Source organism: Triticum dicoccoides, chromosome 2A (assembly GCF_002162155.2).
Source record: "Triticum dicoccoides isolate Atlit2015 ecotype Zavitan chromosome 2A, WEW_v2.0, whole genome shotgun sequence".
Lineage (NCBI taxonomy): Eukaryota > Viridiplantae > Streptophyta > Magnoliopsida > Poales > Poaceae > Triticum > Triticum dicoccoides.
In genome coordinates, this window is record NC_041382.1 from 567699122 (window position 1) to 567718509 (window position 19388).

At 44.9% G+C, this 19388-nt stretch overlaps 4 protein-coding genes and 1 long non-coding RNA gene across 6 annotated transcripts; 4 read left to right on the forward strand and 1 right to left on the reverse strand.

Moving 5' to 3' along the window:
- The first annotated feature begins 323 nt into the window (after positions 1–323).
- On the forward strand, positions 324–10590 carry LOC119355419 (probable RNA-dependent RNA polymerase 2). The gene is made up of 4 exons (XM_037622221.1): positions 324–955; positions 3518–5421; positions 5683–5833; positions 9546–10590. Exons 1-4 carry the CDS (start codon positions 407–409, stop codon positions 10323–10325), a joined length of 3384 nt encoding a protein of 1127 aa, XP_037478118.1. The 5' UTR covers positions 324–406; the 3' UTR covers positions 10326–10590.
- A 398-nt stretch (positions 10591–10988) lies between these two features.
- On the forward strand, positions 10989–13400 carry LOC119355421. Its single transcript, XM_037622223.1, has 4 exons — positions 10989–11683; positions 12131–12211; positions 12317–12456; positions 12941–13400. The coding sequence occupies exons 1-4, from the start codon at positions 11354–11356 to the stop codon at positions 13194–13196; spliced, it is 807 nt and encodes a 268-aa protein (XP_037478120.1). The 5' UTR covers positions 10989–11353; the 3' UTR covers positions 13197–13400.
- A 2-nt stretch (positions 13401–13402) lies between these two features.
- LOC119355420 (putative serine/threonine-protein kinase) lies at positions 13403–15688 on the reverse strand. Its single transcript, XM_037622222.1, has 8 exons — positions 15571–15688; positions 15359–15415; positions 15168–15281; positions 14959–15078; positions 14564–14782; positions 14371–14486; positions 14033–14296; positions 13403–13956 (listed from the first exon to the last, which is right to left on the reverse strand). Exons 2-8 carry the CDS (start codon positions 15366–15368, stop codon positions 13720–13722), a joined length of 1080 nt encoding a protein of 359 aa, XP_037478119.1. The 5' UTR covers positions 15369–15415; positions 15571–15688; the 3' UTR covers positions 13403–13719.
- On the forward strand, positions 13832–15637 carry LOC119355423. Of its 2 annotated transcripts, none has more exons than XR_005171581.1 (4): positions 13832–13969; positions 14096–14283; positions 14396–15119; positions 15221–15637. It is a non-coding gene; the product is annotated as an uncharacterized LOC119355423 (long non-coding RNA). The 2 variants fall into 2 exon arrangements; XR_005171582.1 differs by having other exon boundaries at positions 14396–15108.
- Positions 15689–18160: 2472 nt separating the features above from the next.
- LOC119355422 lies at positions 18161–19290 on the forward strand. Its single transcript, XM_037622224.1, has 2 exons — positions 18161–18774; positions 19101–19290. The coding sequence occupies exons 1-2, from the start codon at positions 18189–18191 to the stop codon at positions 19142–19144; spliced, it is 630 nt and encodes a 209-aa protein (XP_037478121.1). The 5' UTR covers positions 18161–18188; the 3' UTR covers positions 19145–19290.
- The last annotated feature ends 98 nt before the right edge of the window (positions 19291–19388 follow it).

Consider the following 19388-nt stretch of genomic DNA (forward strand, 5'->3'; position numbering starts at 1 on the left):
GGGTGGCTAAGCCGATGCAACGGGAATATTCAATTCAATTCCACTACCGATGCAACCCTCATCGTCAAACACGCCTCCCTCATTTCCTTGCACATCCCGGACCCCCCTCCCAACCACACCCCCCTCCCCATGCGCGCGGTGACTTCACTTCTCTTCGCGCCACCCACGTGTCTTTCAGGCAAATGTTTTCTCATTTTAATTGTCAGCATACTTTCTACTGTTTGCAAAATTTACAGTTCAGAATCGTGCAACGAAGACTGAAAAGGGGTCGAAGGAGGATTAAGTCTGAAGTACTCACACACATAAACCTGCCCGGAGTACAACCAAAAACTCAAAAGCCCTCGGTAACACCGCCGGAACCGCAAACCCTTCTTCCCCCGCCCCGCCCCCGCGCGCCGAAATTTCGATGGCGACGGCGGTGTCGGCGCCCGTCTCCACGGCGACGGTGCGGGTCTCCAATATCCCGCCCTCCGCCGTCGCTAAGGAGCTCCTAGCATTCTTCGATTCCGCTGTCGCCGGTGCCGGCGAAGCCTACGCCTGCGAGATCGCCGCCGCCCGACGCGGCTGGTTAAGTCGAGGCGATGGGAGCGTTCAGTTCGACTCCACCGCCACCGCAACCCTCGCCGCCGAACTCGCCTCCTCCGGTCGCCTACCGCGCTTCCTCGGCTCCCTCCTCTCCGTCTCCCCTGCCCCCGCGGATCTGCTCCCCCGCGCGCCCGACCTTTCTCTCCGCGTGGCCGACGCCCGCCTCCTTGTCGGCAACCGCGTCGCCGAGCGCGAATTCCAGGCGGCTGACTCTTGGGACAGCGTCCGCGTGGAGGTCATCCCGGCGAAGCGGCGGATAGACCTGTACCTGAATCACGATTCCCAGAGGTACAAGCTGGAGGTCTTCTTCGAGGACATCAGGAACTGCTACCAGTGCAACTTCCATGGGGCCGACGCCATCTTGCTTCAGGTGAGCTGCTCACGGTGTTTATTTTTTGAACGTTGAAGACTGTAGGAGTGTTAATCAAAAAAGTATTTACATAGTGTAAAGGGTGTGGTCAGGCTTTTGCCCCAATCACAGGGTACTAGCGTTCAGAGGGATAAGTGATTACAGGGGATTAAAGTAGTTTGGCTAGCCCTAGGCAATCTCTCTGGCAAATTCAGTAATGAACCCTAGCAGCTCAGATTTTGTCCTGTGTTACAACAACAAGAAATCTTCTCTGAATCTTGACAACCAGGACCTGTGGGAAGGCGTCACTCCTCTGAAGATCAGGCTATTCCTCTCCTTCCAGATCGACCATGCTGCTGTGGTGAACACTTCCATGAACATGGGTTTGGTCCAAGTTTGTTTAGCCGCTGCCATCCAGTCAAACCCATCTCCTTCTGTTGCCCAGGTCAACCCAACTGAAGTCCAGCACGTGTAGGAGAAACTGTAGGTATAGAACAAATGTTCCAGAGTTTCTTCTTGTTGGGTTTGGCAGAGCACACAGTAGTCCGTCCTGTCTGTCGTTGAGCGCACTACATAGTGTCTATGTTCTTGGTGTTTTAATCTGTCGGACAAGAGGAGTCACGCAAAAACCCTTAGCTTCATTGTACACCTCGACTTCCAAATCCACCCAAAAGCCTGATCAGCCTTGACATTTTCAAAGCAGAACTTGTAATATCTGGACGATGAATATTTGGGCCTCCATGTGTATGTCCAAACATCTCTCTGCTCTAAGTCTATCTGACACTCAGCGGCCGCCAGCTGCAAATCCTACGCTTCTTGTGTCGCCTGTTGAGACAGAGGCAGAAAGAAGACCGCTTCTGCACTTTGCGCGCTTAGGTTGACCATTTCTCGTCAAAGCCCATGTGTCTCATGACCTCAATCATAGCCGGGTGTTCTATAGTGTCGAAGGCCTTGGAAAAGTCCAGTTTCAGAATAAACGCCCGAGATCCAGAGGCTTGACATTGGTATATATACTCAAACGCCCATGCCAAACTGTCCTGTATCGTTCTCCCTTTCAAAAATCCGTATTGGTTCCTGTGAATGATTTTAGAATCCATTTCTGTAACCGACCAGCAAGCAGTTTGGTTATTAGCTTCAGACAACAGTTTAGCAGTGTGATGGGTCGAAAATCATTTGCTGTCTTGGGCGAGTGGATCTTTGGAATGAGAATGATGAACCCGTTGTTTATGATTTCAAGATTGAGTTCTCCTGCGTGGAAATCATGACAAAGCTGATAAAAGTCATGTTTGATTATATACTAGCATGATTTGGTAAATTGACCACTAAACCCATCCGGCCCTGGAGCTCTGTTGGCCGGCATGGTTCGAACCACCTCATCAATTTCCGCCTCAGTGAATGGGACATAAAGTTCTTCCAGTCCATCAATCTTGGTAATGATAGAGTCTAGGTCGAATTTCTGATTTGGAGGCGAAGATTCCCCCAATCTTTGTTTAAACGCATTGAGCAGTATCCCTTAGTTGCCTGCGTGGTTCTCAACTTCAGTGCCATCGGGTAATTTCAGCATGGCGATGGAGTTATTTCGGTATTGCTCCGTGGCCATCTGGTGGAAATTTTTCGTATTTTCCTCTCCAAAACGAATAACCCTGACAGTGCATCTTTTTCTCCAGTGTTGGTTCTGAAAGTTCAGAGGCTGCAGTAGGTGAGGTTTTAGAATTCGCCTGAAGTTCGATTCTGGGGTTGTGAGTGTTCTCAGGTTTTCAATTCCATCCAGCTTGTTAACGGCCCATTCAGTGTTTTGGATCAGCACTTTGAGACGTGAGAGGCCTTTACTCCACTTCTTAAGGGCATACCTTAGTCTTCTCATTTTCTGGCAAATCCTGGCTGCACTATTATGCGAATAACTTGGTTTGGACCAAGTATTCACCACATCAAAGAAGCCTCTGTGCTGCACCCAGTAAGATTCTAACCTGAAAATTTTGCTCGCGGGGATCGATGATTCTATACTGACCAAACAAGGTGTGTGGTTGGAGATTGGTTTGGCCATGGCAATAACCTTGGTATTAGGATATACTGAAGTCCAATTGTTAGACGTGAAGAACCAGTCGAGTTGGTCACCATGTTGCTGTGATACTTCTGTTTTTCCTTTGTACCTTATATATTAGTCAGACGTCACGGTTATAGGGCAAGGTAGAAATTTGAAGAAGGAAGCTCTAGATGTACTTCCTCCTTCAATACTTGCGCGAGCTGAAAAATTGGCAAGTTCTTGAGTCAGTAAACTTGAGTGAACCATCACAGTGGTCTGGTTTGCAATTATGCGTTAGAGCCATAAAGTAAGATGGATAGTGGTGCTACTTTTATTTCCACTCCTATAAATATCTCAGTTGGTGGTTACTAATTGGAGTGAAATGAATATGAAGCTTATCTGATGAATACACATCACCGTTACTTTTCTAAATTTACTGATTGTCATACTTCTTAGACTATAAGTTGGTGAGGCGCAACACTCTTTTAATTCTTTCTATAATTCTGAAGTTGGTAAAATATATATTATCTTGACTAATGTTAATTTAATATTTGTTTCAGCTCATGTATGCACCAAGGATATACACAACAATTTCTGGGCCTGCAGTTTATTCAAGGTTCTCAGATGACCGCTTTCATGCATGCAAGGAGGATGCAAAATTTACCTGGGTCAGAGCACTAGATTTTACACCCAACCACTCTTTTGGGAAGTGTTCAACTCTTGCCCTTGTACTTGATGAAGGTGCACCGGTGTCATTTATTCTCAACAGCTTGCCTTTGTCAGGAGAATTAGGGGAATTGGTCATTTCTTCAATGGAATTTTTTGGCCCGTCGTCCAAAGTCGTTCCCCTTGTTGACTGCCCAAGTGGTTGTTCAGTGTCATATGAAGTTCTTTTTCGTCTCAATTCTCTTGTTCACATGGGGAAGATAATTGCCAAGGATGTTAATGCTGATCTGTTTAAAGCTCTTGAAGAAATACCAGTTTGTACTTCAAGGAGGATTTTTGAGAAAATGAGCAAGTTAGACTTTACATGCTATGAACCTTTGCAATTCATCCAGCAGGAGGCTCATAGCAGGAAGAGGAGACACGATGCTTTGCTTTCCAGTAAGACTGAAGGTGAACGAAAGTTAATGATGTGTTACAGAATTCACATCACTCCATCCAAAATATACTGCTTGGGTCCTGAGGAAGAAGTTTCAAATTATGTGGTTAAGCATCACAAACAGTATGCTTCTGACTTTGCTAGAGTTACTTTTGTTGACGAAGACTGGAGTAAGCTTTTTCCAGATGCTATCTCAGCTAGAACTGGACGAGGGCTCTTTTCTCAACCCTTGAAAACTGGCCTATATTATCGTATTTTATCCATCCTGAAAGAAGGATTTTCCATTGGTCCAAAGAAGTATGAATTCCTGGCCTTCTCAGCAAGTCAACTTCGTGGAAGTTCTGTTTGGATGTTTGCTTCTAATGATTCCCTGAAGGCCGAGGATATAAGAAGGTGGATGGGCAACTTTGAAGATATTCGTTCAGTATCTAAGTGTGCGGCTAGAATGGGCCAACTGTTCAGCTCCTCCAGACAAACACTTGAAATCCTACCACGGGATGTAGAAGAGATTCCAGATATCGAAGTCATAACTGATGGCAGTAAATACATATTTTCTGATGGTATCGGGAAGATCTCTGAGAGATTTGCTAAAGAAATGGCTTGCCGAATTGGATTAGACTATACCAACCCTCCTTCAGCTTTTCAAATAAGGTATGGTGGCTACAAAGGAGTTGTTGCTGTCGACCCTGATTCCTTTCGTAATCTTTCTCTGCGACCTAGTATGAAGAAATTCGAATCAAAGAGCAGAATGTTTAACATTACAAGTACCAGCAAATCCCAACCATGCTATATGAATCGTGAAGTTATCTCTCTCCTTTCAACTTTGGGGATAAGAGATGAGATATTTGAGTCGATGCAACAGAATGATATGCGTGAATTAGATGAAATGCTGACCAACAGAGAAGCTGCTCTCTCTGTTCTGGGAAAAATTGGTAGTGCAGAAACAAAGACAGCATCGAAAATTTTACTGCAAGGCTATGAACCAAGTTTAGAGCCTTACCTGTTGATGATTCTTAAGGCCCATCAGGATAATAGGCTGACTGACATAAGAACTAGATGTAAGATTCATGTTCCAAAAGGCCGTGTTCTTATTGGTTGTTTGGATGAAACAGGTGAATTAGAATATGGTCAAGTGTACATCAGAATTACAAAGAACAGCAAAGAGCAGAAGGATAATTGTCAGCCATATTTTTCTGAAGATAATGGAAAAGAGAAAACAGCAGTTGTTGTTGGAAAAGTTGCAGTATCGAAAAATCCTTGTCTCCATCCTGGTGACATCAGAGTACTTGAAGCTGTCTATGACCATGGTTTGTACGCTAAGAACCTGGTTGATTGTGTTGTCTTCCCCCAAAGAGGAGAAAGGTAATGTCGTATGTTATACTGAAACTGAAAGACGATCATCTAGAGTTTATATTGCTCTGGCAATGCCTTCAGAGGAGCTCAAATCTCTATTGAAGTGTTTGTCAGCGTGTTCGTTTCCATGTTAGATTGATATCCCCTCATGTTACGTACTTACATCTCTACCTATTGATGGATGTTGCCAATGCTTGCTTTCTCTTTCAATTAATCTTTGATGTTTAATAGGCCTCGTTCATATAGACTTTAATCTTTGATGTTAATCAGGCCTCATCCAAATGAATGCTCCGGGGGTGATTTGGACGGTGACCTCTATTTTATCACTTGGGATGAGAAACTGATTCCAGAGAAGGTTGATTCACCTATGGACTACACTGCAGCAAGGCCACGCATAATGGATCATGTTGTTACACTTGAGGTATATTCCTCACTGTTTATTTATTTTAATTTCTCTTACTAGGTTGTTGCTGCTAATTTTTACCGAAGATTGTTTTATTTGACTAATATCAATTTTTATACTTGCAATTGTAAATATAATCAAAATATCAGTTTTTTTACGATCTGTAGCATTTCAATAATACTAGAAGAAAATGTTCGCTTCGCCGCACCGTTTTCCATTTTTATGCCATGTTTCCTGTTATAAATCATCAAAGAAGGAATTCTTTAAACAAAACTTCTGATGCAAACAAATCACAGGCTAACATCATTCATTTTGAACGACTTTTTATTGCTTGCCTATTTGTTCATGGGCTCCCAGAGAACCTGACAAGATATATTAGCTAGGTTTTGAAGTTGACAAAATGGGAAGGAAAAACTGCAGTGTAGGATCTACTCCAGTAGACTGAACAACAAAGCTGACCTCCTGGAAGCATCGATTAGAATAAAGATGATCTTGAATAAGATAGCCAGTAAAGAAACCAAAACATGCAAACAAGTTTGCGACCTGAACCACTTGAGCTTCAGTGAGATGAGTGAAACCAATGGTACTGGCAACCTCCCAATAAATTCTAGTGTAAGGCAGATCATCATTCGCAGTATCACTAGGAAGTTATCCAAACTTACCTTTAGTATATGAGCTTATATATAAAAATTCATAAGTGTCACAAGACCATCAAATAAAATTACATCTTCAAGCAAGCTTGATTCCTCAAGAGCATTCATGAAAGCATAATCACGCAATTCATGAAATATTATTCTTCCAAAACCAAAAGGACAGTGGCTATGTCTTGCACAGTGCACATACTTTCAGACACGCTATGGAAGCATATAGATAAAAGAAGGGTCGTTCCAAAAAGTAGAGATTTTATTATTGCCAATCATATAAACTTTCCGAGACAAATCTTCCCCAAGTCAGAGAAGGCACATCCACAAATGAAGATATATTTTTCATATCAACCTGTAAAAACAAATTAATATGCATCTCACAGTAGACTGCTTGCGTATGCGCAACTCACCATTGTAATGGAAAGTGCTCATTACAAATTTAAAGTATAAACACCCAACCAAACTGCCGCCCTGCGGAGCACCGCGACGTAGAAGACCTCACACCGGCGTGTCAGCTTCCAGTCACACAATGGCAGCAGCAAAGTGTATCCTGCACCCCATGGCCACCGCCTTGCAGGGACCGTTTCCCCTTATCAGCGTAACTGACACATAATTGCATAAATTATAGCAAGAAGCAGGATAAGGAGCTTATCTTTGAAGTTTGATTGATTAATTGGAGAGCACTGTATTATAGGTTGTTGAAGCACACAAAAGGAATAAGGTGTCTGTCACCTAGTCAGAAAACATAATATCCATAACAGGTGAAGTAAGTAGAGTTCTGATGGGGGGAAAGAGGCTGACCCCTATAGTACTTATGTGATTAGTAGATAATCATACCAAACCAATATCACATCTTTCAAGTTTTCTAGCGCTTTACATCCAAAGGTATGTTATATATGCTACTATAACCACCAAAGATTCATCAGAGTAGAAAGAACCTCCAGGAAGGAATGTCAGAGACAAACACACAACCAAAGAGATCTAACTGGAAGAGATAAGTACCATGTGCGGCACTTTGACTGAGGTGTGGAGATCTCTCACATAGTCACATCTTGGAAAATAGCTGCCTGCATTTGTTTTGTTCAAAATAATAAATGAAAGGAACAACTTGGTTGATTTGTTTCAATCAAATTAGTTAAGGGTCTCTATGGTTATTTCTAATCACTAGTAAATGCATATGTGAGTGCAATGCACGTTAATATTAGGCAGTATATCAATTGCATAAAGATAATAGGTAAGATAACATTTTCTTGTGTGATTAGTGCTGACGGTGATATTTGGTATGTTATTTATTGCATGTTAAACATGTTGAGTGCTCACCATTGGAGCAATCTGGGTCATTGGATTGACCTTATTTGATGGCTGAGATTAATTGGATCTGCCCCTTAGGGTCTTTTTATATTGGTATAGATATAGATAAAGCTCCTCACATCCCCTTGTTAAAAATACTAAAATATATGAAAACATCAGTATGTAATCATCACAAGGACTGTAAACCAACAGAAGAGAATACAAATATGACCACATTTATTCAGACCTACAAAAGAGAACTGACATGCAGTATCCACCAGAAATATGTCTCATCTACCCATATTACAGTAATTTTGATAAAGTAATTCTTAGCAGTTGACATTTATGTTTGTGAAACAATAAAAACAGGGAATGAATTATGAATATGACATCAACAATGTATATAAGGTTTTGATTTGTAGGGTGCACTCGTTGAGAGCAGTAAATAGAGGAGATGATATTTACCAATCAGTGGCAAGTTGCAATGCATGTCAGCCAATTTTTTTGATGTGAAACCTATATTCGTAACTCCAGTGCTTTTCTTTCCAAACCTGAAACAATTAGCATGATAGCTCCAATACTAAGCAAGTACCTTATTATTCATCTATTTGCATACTGATAAGAGATAAGAAGGCTTCGCATCTTTTACTTTCTCTTTTTTTTTCCATGTTTGTCTCTTTCTTGTCCCGGTGGTCTAGTTTTTGACTGCTCTATAACTCTGTTAGGTCAGACGAAAAGTTATTTTGTTAAACCACACCATGACCACATGACAAATCCAGGACGTTATCAATAAGCAATAACGCCAGACTGAGCCGTACACTTTCCAAATTTGGTGAAAAGTGCATCCTATCTTCCAATTCTTTGTAGTCTGACGAGCATTCTAAGTGGTCACTGCTGAAAATTTTGTGATAATATTAGCCTATTTTGAAATTGCGTAACTGAACACATCAAGAACCTGACAGTGTGAATGTACTCAAAATGGAACACCTGCACTCATGTCAAGTTTAATCAAGTTTACAGCTCATTTACTAATTTAGTTAGAGTGGAGAAATAAGGCACATAACCTGAAAATTCCAACACTAAGTCTGGCCGACTACTCCTTTCCAGCCTTTCTGTTTTCTCTATCCCTGCGTACTAAGTGCCTCAGGCCGATTTCGCCGCACCATGTGAGCCCGAGCTAGTGTCCATGAAGAGGTGTGCTCCCCCCCCAAGCAGCAATCCAGGGCACGTAGTCAAAGGCAGTTTAGACCAGCTGACCAGTGGGACCATAAATGATAAAAAAGCCAAATCGCTGAGGGCGTTATATTTCCTGGGAGCTTAGTAACTTTAGAGATTTATTATTATCTTGAGGCACCTCACATCTTTCTAAAACATTTCTTTGTCAGAACTGGGTACATGCCTACATGGTAAGTGCACAACAGCCAGAAGAGAGAACTGGCTACGAGTGTCGAACTCAGCCAGGATGGAATAACAGCCAACACAACATTTTGAATGCTTTGAACCAAATATATGCTCGCCATGCACAGTTAATAACGTTCTTTAGAAATGTGGGTACTTGTTTCAGAAAGAAAGATATTTTTGCCATCCTCTAATGAAAACAGTTGTGCATGATTGAGTTTTAAAGTGGTCTTGGCTTCAAAATGTTCTTCAATGTATATATCTAACCTTGATAGGTTCACAACTATTTACCAGTTAGCTCCAATAAGCAGTTCAAAGTTGTCTTTTCAACAAGCACTTGTATTTTCCTTGCCTGACATGTTTATACCTGTAATCTTACAACATCTGATGAACTGCAGGAAATTCAGAAGTACTTTGTGGATTACATGATAAATGACTCGCTCGGTGCAATCTCAACTGCTCACTTGGTCCACGCGGATCGTCATCCAATGAAAGCCCGGAGCCCTGAGTGCCTCCAGCTAGCTGCTTTGCATTCGATGGCGGTCGACTTTGCCAAGTCAGGGGCTCCAGCTGAAATGCCCCGGTCACTGAGACCAAAGGAGTACCCCGACTTCATGGAACGGTGGGACAAACCAACGTACATCTCCAACGGAGCTCTCGGCAAGCTCTACCGAGCGGCTGCGAGCCGTATGCAGAGCGCTCCTGCCCTCTCGTCCTCGGCTCAACCGAGCCCCGCGTTCGATCCTGACCTGGAGGTCCCTGGTTTCGAGGAATTCCTGGCATCCGCGGAGGAGTGCTACGACCTGTACGCAGAGAAGCTGAGCACCCTGATGAGCTACTATGGCGCGGAGCACGAGGACGAGATCCTGACGGGCAACATCCGGAACAGGCTCCTGTACCTGAAGAAGGACAACAAGAGGTACTTCGAGATGAAGGACCGCATCATCGACTCGGTGGAGGGCCTGCACAAGGAGGTGCAGGGTTGGTTCAGGAGCCGGCCGAAGGCGGAGGCTTCGAGGACGGCGTCGGCATGGTACCGCGTGACTTATCACCCGGACCACGGCCGGCCGGGAAAGAAGCAGTTCTGGAGCTTCCCGTGGATCGTCTGCGACGAGCTGCTGAAGATCAAGGAGTCCAGTAAGCGGCGCAGGCAGCAGGTGGACGGCGCGGCGGCCTGAGTCGTCCGGCCAAGTAATTATGTGGGAGTTGGCAAGAAGATGTAACAAGTGGTAGTCACAGGCAAGCTTGTCTGATGATTGCGCGGCTGCTATGTGTTTGTAACTTTGTATGTATGTAGTGTAAAACTTTGGGGCATGACTGCAGTGCAGGCCATTCTGAGCAGAGCGGCAGAGCTATGCCTGCGTCGCTTGTATGGACGGAGAGATTTGCTGGATGTGTGTGACCGGAAATGAACCGTGCTTGCTCGGGATTTGCGGGAGGCTATTCATGCTCCATCACTATCTCAACATAGCTTCAGCTTTGTGTGCAATTCTGTTCTGTTGGCTGCCTATACCTTTGGTCACGTTTAAAAAATAAATAGAACTAATGACCTGTTTGGACAATATAAACTGTTGAACTATTCTAGTACTTGTAGAAAGATGGCCTTCAGACATTTCAACAGTTATTTTTTCTAGAAGCAGCCGGGGAGTTGGTGCTAGTGCAGATTAGGTAAGCCGTTACGCGTAAGGGACATCGTAGCCCCCACACTGGACCCGTGCTCACGCCATGGGTGGACCTTTGGAACACATCGGTCCATGGTGTCCAGTCCAGGCATCAATCACTTGACCCGTGCTCACGCCACTAACCTGCCATTGCATCCTTCCGCAGATGTTTGTTTACCAGTGCTGGTGTTCACGGTTTTAGCCGCGAGCCCGCGAGCGGGGCCATCGCTCACATAGTCACATGGAAACGGCCGAGCGAAGCTCGTCTCAAACGCCAAAACCACCCGACCGTTCACCGTTACCTGGGCGGTGACCGCGGCGAACAAAGTGAGCCGAGCAGCGCGCCAGAGCGAAGCGAGCAGCACGACCCCCAGCTGCGGAGCTGCCAGTCCAAACCGGCAACCGCACCGCAGTCCAAGCCGCCGTCTCCCACCCGACCCGACCAAACTCCCACCGCGTCCCCTCCTCCTCGCGACCACCTTCGTTTTCCCGAACCAACCAACCCGCCGGCCACTGCGGCGGCTGCCCTGACTCGACGGACCGCGATGCCGGGGCCGGGGGCGCACCTGCTGTACGCGCTGTCCGGCGGGGCGGCGCTCTCCCGGCTCGCCGGCGGTGGCCGCCGCTTCGGCCCGCACCACTGCGCCGTCTACGCCTTCAACGCCTTCCTCGGCCCGGACCTCGGCGCCTTCGCCGAGTGGCTCGCGTCCTTCCTCCCCTCCACCCCCGCCGCCGCGGCCGCGGGGGACCTCGCCATGGCCGCCGTCCACCACCCCTTCTACTACCCGCTCCTCCTCGGCCTCCCGCTCGCATGCCTCTACGCGTGGCTCTCCCGCCGGATGCTCCGCGCCGGCCTCCTCGACGCGCCTGCCGGGGTCGGTACAACGAACGAGCTCTTCACTCCGTCTTCCCTTCTTCTCCTTACCCACCTTCCTTCCTTAGTTAATCAAATCAAATCTATGCTGCGAATCTATGTCATGGGCGAGAACAAACCTCGGGATTGTTATTCTAATCTAATCTAATTACTTAATTCAGCAAGGCGTCTGTTATCCGTTTCCCCGTTAGTACTCCACACCGCAGTTCAATTTCCATATATATCATTTGTTGTCTTCCTCCGATTTAGCATAAATGCGAGCACCAACTAGCAAATGCTTAGAAGTAGACGTAGAATTCTCGACCTACATTTGCAAAAATGGAAGCAGCATGCAGAAATAACCAGTACTATTATAGAATTAGAAAGGTGCTGTTTCTAGAGTGAGAGCTCAGGTGCCTCTAATCATCTGCCATTTGTCTGATTTGTTTAATGTCCGGGGTCTGTGCAGGTAGTATTAAGCAGAAGACAGTGCTTCTTGCTAATCGCAGCCGGCTCGCTCTCCCACTTCTTCTTGGATCACTTGTTTGAGGTCAGCAATGTTGTAACTGGATGGTGACAATTTGATTGTTTTCACCATGTGTCAAGTGTTGCGTGCTTATTCAGATTAGATTCGTCTCATAGTATATTTGTACAGGAAAATGGCCATTCTACAATGTATACTTGGATACTGAGGACTGGTTGGTGGAAAGGCCGCGCTCCTATCAATCCAGATGCAGTGTTTGTTGTTGGCCTTCTTTGCGTTTGCCTCATTGGGGGATTTGTGTACATTAACAGGTGATAATTCAGCATTATGTTCATTATTTTGTATAAAAAATATATAATATAATAATAACTATTAAATATTTTCTAGTGTACAGAAAACATTGATTCTACCTGATGCTTTGGATTGTAAAGTCCTCACTAACATTGGATTCTTCAAAACCATGAATCTCTCTATGAACTACTCCCTCCGTTCACAAATATAAGATGTTCTAACTTTGTTGTGAATCAAATGTATGTAGACACATTTTAGTGTGTTTATTCATTCATTTCAGTCTGTATGGTCCATATTGAAATATCCAAAACATATTATATTTGTGAATGGAGGGAGTACAAAGTAATGTTGCACTATGCATAACCCTGATTACTTTGTTGGTCTATACTTGTTGGCTCAAGTTGAGTTTCAAAATGTCACTGTATGTTACGAATCCATTCTGTGCTTTGTCGAAAACAAATCCCTTCTGTGCTTCTCTAAATGTTCAAATCTATATTTTGGCAGAGTGAACCATGGAAAGTCAGTGACTGAAAAGTCAAATCAATCTTTCTTTCTCATCCTGGTGATAGCCACCCTGTACTGTATGTGGTGTGCCAGCCAGATATACCTGCGAAATCCCCCTCAACCCGCCATAGGTGAAGAGGCTGATCTTGGAGTGATAATATTTCTTGCAATTTACCTTTTTCTCCCGCATGGCTTGTGTGTCTTGTCGATGAACCAAAAAGATTACAATGAAGCATTGGATGGACTGCCAGTTTGATAATGTCTGATATGGTGGTGTGTTTTGCTACTCATTTCTGCAGAATACCATTTTGGCAGCAGTCTTCTCCGCTTCATGTTGTAAATATTTTAATTTCCAATGGGCTAATTGCCAGGCATATATGTATAACCTTGTAAACCTTTAGGATAGAAATAAGGTTTTATAGGGTTGTGGAAATAAAGAGGTCAGGAAAGTTCAGCACGATGTTGTTGTTGTGTTACTAAATATGTTGGTAGTACTGTCATTATTGTTGTTGTTGCTGCTGTTGTAAAAAAGGAAAGCACATTTGCATGGACGAAAAATGTGAAGTCAAGTGTCAAATCCAGCATGTTGACATTACCTCCATTAATTACTCATAGGCGTTAAATAATTTATGAGTTTAGCTTAATTTCTAGTGTAAATCATTCACCACTGCATCAGATTGTTTTCACCTCAGCACAGCACAGTGCTTAAACATGGTCATGGGAACATTAAGACTTGCATAGTAGCTACAGGGGGGGACCCTCTTCCCTCTCTTAAAACACTATGCAAAGGACTCGACCATACTGATGTTGTTGCGCTTATCATCGTCTCTCATGGAGATCTCTAGAGCCTTCTCTAGCCTTGACACAACTTGCTCCATGGATGGTCGCTGCTGCTTGTGGCCGGTGCATGACAGAGCAAGCTTCAGGCAGAGATCAAATGCGTCTACCGAGTATTCGCCCTTGAGCCTAGGATCGGCAAATTCCAACACATTTCCCTCTCTGATGAGCATAGAAGCCTGAGAGCAAAAGGTATGTATATGTATATCAGCTTAAGCACAATTGATTGTTTCGTTCCAGAAATTACGGTCTTACCATTTTGTCCAGTGACATTGGCTTGGCAGTGTTCATGATATTGATTGCTCGCTCTCCTGACAGGAGCTGCAGGAGCACCATACCAAAGCTGTATACATCCCCTGCAGCATTCACCCTGTGGTTGTGGCGGTACTCTGGGTCGACGTAGCCAAAAGTTCCTCTAACTTCAGAGCTCACGTGGGATACGCCTATGTCGATGACTCTCGACAGTCCAAAGTCCGCGAGTTTGGGCTCCATATCAACCCCAAGAAGTATGTTTGTTGGCTACAATAGCATGCATGAATTGGCATTACTTGAATTTGCAGATGCACTTGAATCTTTCAGATAGTGTAACCAACCTTGATGTCTCGGTGAACAATGCAGCCCTCAGGGAATATGTGAAGGAACCAAAGGCCGCAAGCACTGCCAAGTGCGATCTGAAGCCTCTGAGTCCATGACAGGCTCTTATCCTTCCCTGTCATCAAATTGTTACTTTTAATCATAGAGAACATTGCATAATACATCCTGTAGTCTCCTCAAATATGTACTTACCAAATAGCCATTCTGATAGGTTACCATTGACGCATAGCTCATACACAAGAAAACACTCTTCCTGCCCATCACAGTAACCTCTTAATGACACAAGGTTTGGATGCTTGACATGTGAGAGGCTTGTAACTTCCCTTACGAAGGTTTCTGCATGTTCATTCTTAATTATGTGCTTCACGGCAACAGGCCAGCCATTTGCAAGCATTCCTTTGTACACTTTCCCTGCAAATCACATCAGGAAGGTGCATCCAACTCTTAGAACAACAACAACCTACTGAATGTGGTTATTACCTTCTACTTCTCATGTTATATGTATATCACAGTTCTGCTCCCTGTGGTCCTATCTGGTTCATGTACAAATAAATTTGTCCTGAATCGGCTAGTATTGTCATATGTACCTGCAATTCCCTGCCCGATGATATTTGAAAGGTGTAAGTTTTCAGTTGCAGCGTATATCTCTTTGACTGACATCTGCTTGCAGGTAACCTCCTCATACTCAACAGACGCTGTACCAACCTCTGCAATATAAAGATGAACAATTGCATAGCGTTAGTACCAAGTAAAAGCTACCAGCATCTGCAATTCGATTACTGAGTTGTGAAATTACCAATATCCCTTTTTGACGATTTGATCTTGCGTGTTCTTCTCCTGATGTGGCAGTAGATGACAACAAACCCGATGATCACCGCCGCGACGAGGCACCCAAGCAGTACTTCATATCCTGCATACTCTCAGAAGGCAATGAATTTCAAGGCACGGGTAGAAAGGAAGGGGAAAAGGCAGGTAAGGTAGACATACCTGTATGCATCTAGCTGTGGAACGTCTGGGAAGAACACAAGGTTGCCTTTTCTTTCACTGTGAAGGTTCCAACCGAACCAAATTAATATCATGGCCACTCGCTAACCAGTCGTTATTAGCAATGATGAATAGCCGTTGCCGGCCAAGGGCTAGAACGGAAGAAGCCAAAGCACGGAAAAATATTGGATCAAGGAATCGGGCCGGGTCCGTACCAGAATACAGCATCAACTGAGTTCTCATGTTACGTCACTGGTTTACATAATCTAATCGATTTTGTCATATTCTTGTGGCGTTTCTTGCTCTGTCATACCAAGTTAGTTAGTATCTTCGGCTGTGGAAAATATATCTTGAATATTTGGATTGCTTCTTTGCTAATGGGTCGTTGCGATGGCGGAGATCCGATAGTGGTTCGGGCATAGCAGAGCCCCCATCCTTGGTCCCAACCTGAGAAGCAGACAAATGTGTCAACTCTATGCAAAGCGGAATTAGATACTATATGAGCTAAAACAATATTCTACTTTGACGGCTTCATATGAGCCAAACTATAAAACAATAAGGTTGCGTCCATCAAAAGAGCAACAACTGGAGCAAGACATATGGCGTTGGGGTATAATGCTTGGTAAACTACCACGTTCTCCCTGTTCTTTCCAAGTAACTTCTGTCATTTGCGATCAGTTTGCTTTTACTACTGGTCAGTCTGTTCTTGTGTTGATTAATTCGTTGGGCATGTAGACGCTAAGATTAAGATTATCTAGTCAAGTTTGCCAATTATAGTAGTAATACAGAAACACTCCAAAAGCTACTGTAAAAAAAAAGCACTCCAAAAGCTCCAAGCTGTAAGAGTCGCATCTTAGCACAATCGGCACTTAGTTTGCATGGATATTCTGCTTAGGTCCACAAAACAAAGAAGTCACTGTTTTGTAAGTTACGTGCAGGTTACATTAACTGTGGTTTCCAAGGATAAGACATGTCATGTGAGGTCATCAAACTTGCATAAACTAGGCCCAAGTGAAGCACCATGCTGCTTGAGCTGTATTTATGCCATTTAGATTTGATACCATGCCAGTTTAACTTCAACAGTGTCTAAACCTTTACAGATCTGATAGCATGTTGCTTTAACAGTATGTACCTTTGAATGCATCTTATGAGAGATTAATTACCCAGCAGTCCCTCTTTTTATGCATATGAAGTTAGATGCTCAAACAAACTGCGATTTACAACTATTTGGCTTGAAAATGGATCCTGTGAAATGTTTCTAATTAATTAAGAAGCCTGAAATATCACTTCATGGGCTAGGCATAGGCAAATATCAATACAATCAACTTGTTACCTAACTCAATCAGTTACAATAAAGAATAGCTCAATAGTTTGTAGAAAACAGATCAACAAACTGTCTTCCCTGTATATGAATGTGTTGGGTTGTGTGTGTGTGTGTGGCCCATAGGCCCACTAGTGTACATATATATTGTACCCATACCTGTACCAAGTAAGAGAGAATTCCAGAATTTTCCCAAAAGATAACATGGTGTCAGAGCATCAGGGGGAGGCGCTTGGTCCTGGAGGTCGCCGGCAGTAAATCGGCGGCGTGGGGCGGAGCTCCGGCCTCTGGGGGCGTGAGTACAGGCGGAGAGTAAGTTCCAGGCAGGGGCAGACGGGCACCAGGCCCAGGCGGAGGAGTGCTGCCCAGGCGGAGGTGCTGTTGCAAGGTGTGCGGAAGTGCGGAGATAGCGGTCGGCAACAAGGGCAAGTGCAGCAAGCTACGGCTGCGGAGGAGAAGCTGGTGAGGTGTGTCTCGTGAAGGAGAAGCTGCAGGTGTGGTGTGCAGCCAGGAGGGAGAGGCGCCCCTTGGATTGGATCTGGCTGTGTATAGGGCAGGGGACGTTGTGCTGCTCAGGAAGAGGTAAGATTTGGCAGCAGTGTACACACACGTGCAGGGATTGGAAGCTCGTGTGGTGCTGCATCTGAAAGTTTCATTTCACTTGGTGAGGAGAAGATTTGGGCAAGGGAGGAGTTGACTTCCTGTGAACAGAGTGAGGTGCAGTAGTGAAATCAGCTGTTAGTGCTCCTCATCTGCAAGTTCAAGGTGGAGCAACGATGGGGGAAAACCAAGGAATTGAGAAAGTGCTTGAGAAACTAGCTCAACTTATTACGACAAAGGTGAGCGACGCATCACCTTCAGGCAATGCGATTGTCGCTCAGCCGGAGTCGATTCAGAAAATAGAATTGATGCCGAATGAAATCAAATTGGAGGGCGTCAAAAATTATTTGAGCTGGTCAAGGAGGGCATTGCTGATCTTGAAAACAAAGGGACTTGAGAGCTTTGTTAATGGAGAAGCACTTAGCCATTGGACAAGAAATGTGCAGAATGGAGGACTTAGAGTACTACCAATTCCCTGATTGTGGCATGGATATTAAATTCCCTATCTCCAACCATCGCTACAACAGTTGAGACAATATCAAGTGCAACTGAGGTATGGAAAACTCTTTCAAAATTGTACTCTGGGGAGGGTAATGTGATGTTGATGGTTGAGGCAGAGGAGAAAGTGAGTGATCTGAGGCAGGGGGAGCTTTGTGTGATGGAGTATGTTGCTGAGTTGCAACATTTGTGGGCTGATCTAGATCACTATGATCCCCTTGATTTACCTCATGCAGAATGCATATCCAATATGAAGGGGAGCCTTGGCGCAGTGGTAAAGCTGCCGCCTTGTGACCATGAGGTCACGGGTTCAAGTCCTGGAAACAGCCTCTTACAGAAATGTAGGGAAAGGCTGCGTACAATAGACCCAAAGTGGTCGGACCCTTCCCCAGACCCTGCGCAAGCGGGAGCTACATGCACTGGGGCTGCCCCTTTTTTTTAGAATGCATATCCAATATGAAGAAGTGGATTGAGCGCAGACGTGTGATACAATTTCTTAAGGGTCTCAACTCTGAATTTGAGGGTCGGCGTGCTACTATGTTCCATCAGCCTACTCTCCCTACTTTGGAGGAAGCAATAGCTGCTATTGCACAAGAGGAGGTCAGGCTGAAGGTGATGAAAAGCAATATAGTAACTCCATCTCGACCCGCCTTCATAGTAACCAGGAGCAATGAGACCAGAGAGTGTTTCAATTGTGGTGAGGTGGGACACTTGAGTCGTGATTGTGATGCCCCGCGCAAGCCAACCCGTGGGCGGGGGAGAGGAAATGACCGAGGCCGGCCAAGAGGATTTAGAGGTGGAGTTAGAGGTCGAGGATATATGATTGGCCACAAAGCAAATGTGGCGGTCCAAGACGAGCAATCATATGACAAAGTTCAGGTCTCCGCAAAAGAGTTAGAAGAGTTGAGGAAACTAAAAAAAAGGATGGAGAGTATGGGTGGTAAAGACCAAAGGGACTCCACATTTGGTGATTTTGCTCACTTTGCCAATGCTAATGAAGGTAATTGTGCTCATACATCTACATTATCGCTAGTGTCACAACCAGATTGGATTCTGGACTCCAGTGCATCTAAACATGTCACGGGTACATTGAATGTGTTTGAGTCATATACTGAGTATCCACCCACACATAAAGAAACTATACAAACAGCCGATGGCACCTCACGGCCCATTAAAGGTGTTGGTACAGTGCAATGCACACCTCTTATTAAACTTTCTTCAGTTTTGCATGTTCCTGCTTTTCCAATCAACCTTATGTCAATGAGTGCTTTGATTGATGACTTGGATTGTCGGATAACCGTTGACCGAAAAATATGTCTAATTCAGGAGAGGCGAACAGGGAGGAAGCTTGGGACTGGAACCAGGCGTAATGGGCTATGGTACATGGATCATGAGGTGCCAGATAACGCATTGTGTACGGTGCTGGCAGTAATGATGGGAGAGTGATACGTGTAGTAAGGAGTGTGTTGAGGGGTTGGGGTATTCTCCTTTCCTCCTCTCCCGCGACCGCGCCGCCCCCGCGGGCGGTCGGCCGCGCCCAACCCTCTCCCCCGCGCGCCTCTCCCTCCCCCTTCCTCTCTGCCGCCGTCGCCGGCGCCCGCTGCGGGCCTGGCC